This window comes from Triticum dicoccoides, chromosome 7B (genome assembly GCF_002162155.2).
Source record: "Triticum dicoccoides isolate Atlit2015 ecotype Zavitan chromosome 7B, WEW_v2.0, whole genome shotgun sequence".
Lineage (NCBI taxonomy): Eukaryota > Viridiplantae > Streptophyta > Magnoliopsida > Poales > Poaceae > Triticum > Triticum dicoccoides.
In genome coordinates, this window is record NC_041393.1 from 740,317,242 (window position 1) to 740,324,072 (window position 6,831).

At 39.8% G+C, this 6,831-nt stretch overlaps 1 protein-coding gene across 1 annotated transcript in view; it reads left to right on the forward strand.

Annotated features, from left to right (window-relative positions):
* The first annotated feature begins 6,714 nt into the window (after nt 1-6,714).
* Nucleotides 6,715-6,831, forward strand: part of LOC119339617 (Werner Syndrome-like exonuclease) — a 2,669-nt gene continuing 2,552 nt past the window's right edge. Inside the window, exon 1 of the mRNA XM_037611605.1 lies at nt 6,715-6,817. Coding sequence (XP_037467502.1) covers nt 6,715-6,817 — 103 coding nt within the window. The remainder of the gene's footprint in view (nt 6,818-6,831) is intronic.

Sequence of the window (6,831 nt, forward strand, 5' to 3'; positions counted from 1 at the left end):
GCGTCACCTCGTCAACCCGGACCCCTCACGAGCTCGCCATCGTCTTTCTCTTGGTGAGCTGCACCGGTTCCCCTCCCCCCCCCTTCGATTTCGTCACCTCCCATGGCCGTGCTCCCCTCGGCCCCTGGCCGCGCCCTGGCCCCGCCCAGGCGCGCTCACCGCACCGCCACCGCGCCTCCACTATGCTCGGTCCGCGCCCTGGCCCCGCCCAGGCGCGCTCACAGCACCGCGACCACGCCAATTAGTGGTGAGAAGAAATTGGCAAGCTGCTAGGGTTCGTCACCGCGTCCGCGCCAATTGTGAGAAGAAATTAGCAGCTTGCCTTCACCGCACCAATTGTTTCCATGGACCATCCAAATTTGAAGAAATGGAAGGGTAGTGCAGTTTCTAAAAATGAAAGCAGCAGATGTTTGCTATATTAGGACCTCTCCCAAGTACAGTAGCCATTAGTCTAGTTCCCTTGCACTTGTAGCCACTGACTAGAATATAAAGCTGTAGAATTTGTTGTATTTTCTGCTTAAGATTGGTTAGGAAATTACTGGTGAGCAAGCTGCATGCTAGTGTGCATATTTTTGCAGCTCTGTACTAATTCTGAGAGAATCAGGCCGTTGGGAGGTTGAGTAGAGACTATAGAGGATCAATCCAGCTGCTGCTGATTACTGATCGAAATAGAGTGGATCAATCCATTATTTGCTTCTTAAGCTTTGTTCTAGAATCTAGTCGGGCTGGGGCAAGCAAGTTGGAAGCACAAAATGAGCGCCTACCAGTCATAACCATTTTCCCTGAAGAGTCAGAATCCTACAACGAGATCAGAATATGTAAATGGTTAATTAGTTGTGATGAAATTCATATATGCTTCTATCTTTGTTGTTATTTTGTTTCAGTACTCCAATGGTTTGCCTAGACGTCCGTGTAAGAAGCAAACTAGTGTGATTTCACTGTTTTCTGTCATCTACCTACAAAATGTATATTCTGAACTTATTTCACATATCTCATTCTGCTCTGTACTAAACTTCTTCTTGAATTGTTCTATGTTGAATGTACAGTAGAAAATAAATTATCAATGACTAGTAGTGATCATGATCCAGAGATTAAAAAAATGCATAGACTATAATTTCCTGCCATGATCCATAGAATAAAAATGTAGAATAATAAATGCCATGATCCATGACCTAGCGCTGGTGGTGGCTGACCAAGGGCAAGAGATGGTGGTGGCCGACCATGGGCAAGAGATGTAGGTGGCTGAGGATGACCTAGCGATGGTCGTGCCTGAAGGTGGCCTTGCGATGGTGGTGGTGCCTGACAATGACCACGCACCGGTGGTGGCGCCGGCGATCCCACAGTTGGGCGACATGACCACGCCAATTGTGGTAGAAGACTACATCCCACTGCCTCCACTGCCTCCACCGCCTCGCCGCTCTTCGCGCATCAGGGAGAGGAAGGAGAAGGAGAAGGAGAAGAACAATGCATGAGAACTGAACTTTGTCAGGTATGTCAGATCTCCTATAGGTTAGTTATCCAAAATGATATATATATACTTAGTTACCTATGTTATCTCTAATATGCTTAGTTTCCTATAGGTTAGCTTCATTTTTACCTAAGTTGGCTCTAATATGCTAACTTAGAGATTATATGCTTAGTTTCCTATAGGTTAGCTCCAAAATAACTTATGTTAGCACAAAATGATCAAGTTTACATAATAAGCTTATAGTCTTTTTCTTATTCTTCTTCTTTTCCAAAATGACATAGGTTAGCTTCATTTTACCTAACTTGGCTCTAATATACTAACTTAGAGCTTATATGCTTAGTTTCCTATAGGTTAGCTCCAAAATAACTTATGTTAGCATAAAATGATCAAGTTTACATAATAAGCTTATAGTCTTCTTCTTATTCTTCTTCTTTTCCAAAATTCTTCTTATTCTTCTTCTAGTGTTCTTCTTCTTCTAATATTCTTCTAGTCTTCTTCTTTTTCTTCTTCTAACTTCTTATTTATCATTTTGCAGATTTGATTTAATTGACGGAAGCTTGCGTGGATGGAGATCTTCTTTTCCATTTGTGTTTTTAATTTGTATCAACGTGAAACTTTTGTGAATTGATGGATAACGGTGTTGGATGAACAATGTGAAACTTTTGTAATATGTAACGATGGAACTGTGTGTTGGCTATGTATGTATATATGATGGAACTTGTGTGTTGGCTATGTATGTATATATGATGGAACTTGTGTGTGGGCTATGATTGTTATATGGATGCTTGTTGTATATATATGTGTTGGATATCTCATAGGTGAAATAGTGACCTGAGATTAAGAAAAAAAATACGAAAATTGTTACTAATGGTGCACTACCATGTGATGCGCCATTAGTATAGAAGACACTAGTGGCGCACTGTGGGCAAAACTAATGGCACACTGCCTGGTTATTTCCTAGTGGTGAAACTCGTAATGCGCCATTAGTAGGCAAAACCAGTGCGCCATTAGTAGGCTTTTTCCTAGTAGTGAAACGGTGGAAATGAAGATTGTTGGTCTAGACACTGAGTTCACCGACCAAGTCCATTTGGTGAAGCAGAAGGACCTGCCCCCAGAAATGGAGCGACGCGCCGCTGTACTTGAACTGTGTTTTGCAGATGATTGCTTGGTGTACCACATCGTGCACTCGCCTCGCATACCAGAAGAGCTCAACAAATTTCTTGCTCGTGAGGATATCTTCTTTTGTGGAGCAGCAATTGGCAATGACATAAAAGTGCTTGAGCCATACGGTCTCCATGTCAAAAATGCCATTGACCTACAAACGCGCATTCACATACCAAAAACGATTTGCAGTAAACCTACACCATCGCTATTTGACCTAGCAAATTTTGTGTTGGGAACCAATCTGGAGAAGGGCAACCAGTGCAAGCAACTGAGGAACTCCGGATGGGAGATTGCTCCATTGAACATTGAAAGAATCAGATATGCTGCGTTCGATGCCCTTATAAGTTTTGAGATAGCAAAAGGGGCTACAATTCTTGGCTATATGCGCCTTGATGAATAAGCTTAGGATGATCAAATAGAACTCTGGACATATGAGTTATTTTATATGTCTATGTCTTTTATATGTATACATATACATGCCTATTGTAATAACTTTCATAGTAGACCAAGCACATGCGCGTGCAACATCCTATTTTTCTATTGTTTTCTTTTATATGTTGTGAAATAAAAATTAGATGTACTAGTCGTCAACCCGTGCCTCTGCACGATCTAGCACTTTTTAATACTTGATACATTGAATTTTTTTTTGATATAAATCTTTGGACAATAATAATATGTTTAGACATGACATGCAATAGTTTTTCATTATTTTTTAATTGTTCAAATGTGTCACAGTGATATATACATATTATTCTCGTTTCTTTGCAAGAGATCTCAGAGTATACTTGTTGTGATAATATGAAAGTGCAACTTTGTTAAAGTATGCATTTGTTGAACACACATAATCCTACGAAGAACGAAGGAAGCAATATTATAGGTCGGTCACAAATAACAAATCTGAGACGTTGAACCTAAATCTTAAGGAATATAAGTAATCTGTGCATGTTTTATTCAGTTATAACGTATAAGATGCGTAAATAAAATACCATGTAGAAGAATATGGTTCCATTTTGCCATGAAAGAATACAAAGTCAGAACTTACAGTTTACTTATATCAAGAACACACAGATGAACATTTTAAAAAATTTGATAACAAACCTACCTTTAAAATAGATTATGTTTATTTTCTATAATAGGTCTATGTGGAAAATTTTGTAGATATTTCGTGAATAAAAAACACTCAAAATATTTTGTGCAGAAAAATGATACTCCAAAATGTCTATTTTTGATAGAACCTTGCACTTATTTTGGAATGGAGGGAGTAGCATTTTGGAGCACTGATTTTTTCTAGACATTGGCGAACGTTCCATAATGAAATTTTGCATGTAGTTAAAAAACCTAAGAAATGTTGGTTGTAAAAACAATTCAGAATATATTTTTTCTCTATTTTCTTTGAATTTTCTTAGGAGCACTTGAGCTTGCTATATATTGGAGTTACACTTTCGAGATTACTTCACTCGCAAAATAGTGTGTACATATATTTCTCTATTAATTTTTACTAGACTGAAATAAGGATATAATGATATATTCTACTTCATGGGGTAGAATAGTTCATCTACGACTCTACGTACAACTTTTTTTACATTGTTTCTAAGAAATATCTCAACCAAAATTTACATCAAACACATGCGACCTTTAATATTAACTATCACTTTATAATAATAGAGATATTTCTTCCGAAACACAGTATGGAGTATCGATGTAAAAGGTGGAGTAAGACGTTTGAAGTTCATATACTATGTATGCATGTAAGAGTGGATATTCATAACTCTTCTTGTAAATTATTAGACTCAAGACAAAATTAGCACTATATACATGCATCAGCCCAACCACCAAAACTACTCCCCTAATGTAGGCAGCCTAGATGCGGTCCATTCATAGAGACTCTGCAATGGCGGGCATATGTTGCGGCCCGTCACTGGTATATATTGTTAGTTGTGTAGGCCATCCGGGGCGCCTACCGCAACTACATGTCCATCCGCCAACAAAAATCAGACAACAAACTGTAACAACAAGTAACGTATGCGATACTACACATTACAATAGATGTTTCTCAGATTAGCCGCATCACAATGTACCTTAACAAGCAACACATTTTATCATAACTATAATCCAAATACAATACAATAGATGTATGCATTAGATGACATCTCACGTAACATCATTAGTACACATAGCCTTCTCAGCGAAGCCTCCGTCATGTTACATACATACAATACCACATGATAGAAACACCACCATATTGAAAATGAACTGGATAAAGATAATCAAATTCTTTACTCGCCCACTTGTCCACACGGTCTTGCATACTTCATAGTTCATTTTTTCTTTGGGGATGAAATTGGCGTAACGATCCTCTGCTTCTTTTTTAGTATTATATGCTTTTTAGCGGTTGTTCTCATTGCATTTCTTTCATCAATCATAGACTCCTGGATTCTTCCCATAGTACACCACATACCTGTTCCACTTCATCTACAAAGATAAATAAACAATCTAACAAGTCAATTTCGTAGTTATCCAATCGCGTAGAGAAAAGTCATATAACAATCTTCAGAGCATCATACAAAATACGTTCAGAAGCATCGAAAATACAAATAACATAAATGCAGTTCACTAGTAGTTCGGAAGCAAAATTTCAACTCCATCATAGCAACATAGAAATTAGGTTCACACGCATCGATCATATAGATTACATAAAGGAAGTGCCCTAGTAGTTCAGAAGTAAAAGTTCAGCTCCATCACGAGGTCTCCTCGCCTTCCAACATTTTTTATGATCTCGGTTGGGCGGTCCTTGCAGCTTTGACGGCTACTCACGCACTCTCGCCAGGTGATCGCGCACTCTTGGTGGCTGCTCTTGTGCTCTCAGCGGCTATTCTCACACTCTCGACATATGATGCAGTGCTCTTAACGTATGCATGAGCACTTTTGGTGGCTGCTCGAGCGCTCTCGGCAAAGGCAGACATGATCTCCGTGTACTCATCCATCCTTGTGACGATGTCTACGGCTCTAGGAATTCTGTCTACAGGTTTAGGAGTCCTAACCAGGCGTCTCGACTTCTCCATGAAAATGCATTAAATAAGTTGACATTTAGATAAAAGACATTCGCATGAAAGAAGATTTATGACAATATAAAAGATAGAATTGTTACGACAACACTCTATATTTGTCCTTCAGGTGGACATTTCTAGCTCTTAAGTAGGTTCATCTCGTAAGTGGTTTTATATATGGTGTACACTCACTGTAATTTCGACTGCCGGTAATGGTCGTTCTCCCCCCCTCTCCTCTTGCTTTACCAAGCTCTTAGAGGAGAAGAGGGAGAAGAACGACATCCTACATCAACAGTCGGTTCATCTCTCAAGTAGTTATATATATGGTGTACACACACTTAGTCACTGTATTTTTGACTGTCGGTGATGGTCGTCCTTCATCTTCTCCTGCCACTTTAGCAAAGTCTAAGACGAAGTGAACAAGAAGGACAACCCCCTACGACAATAGTCGGTGTCCTCCTCTTAGAAAAACTCTCATATCAACTTGTGGATTAAGAGTGAGTATTATCCAGGCGATGGAAAATATTATTAAGTAGCTCGTCCATAAAAAGTTAAAAAATTATGGAAAAATTGGAATGACCTTTGTTAGAAATTGGACATACTGACTGCCAGTAATTAAGGGAAACCGAACTTAATTCACGTTTAGCAAAAACATTGGCACTCGTTATGAATACCTGCATCATGAATAAAGTAAAATCAAATTTAAGACGTCCAATTACAAAGATTAAATGGTACATCATATAACAAGAGACAACTACAGTACATCCTATAACAAGTTTTAACTACACTAACAAAATTTTGCTAATGTACTAGTACAATATACAAGAATACCTATAATCTCCATTAACAGAGAGAGGGGAGGTGTGGTCACTGGTGCGTACGGAGATGGTGGGAAGGACGGGGACGATGGAAGAGGTGAACGACGGGTTTGATTGGGAAGCCAATGACGTTGGAGGCGGAGGAAGGCACGGGCGATAGTGACGAGGAAGTAGTTGGAGGTGGACAACAAGGCCGAGGACTTTGAGGAGGTGATGGATGGCGCGGGCGACAGGGAATATTGGGTCCGCGACGAAGTTTGAGGCGGTGGACGGCGACATTGCCGGTGGCGTCGGCGGAGGATGTCACAACGCCGATGATGGTAGTCAGGGGAGA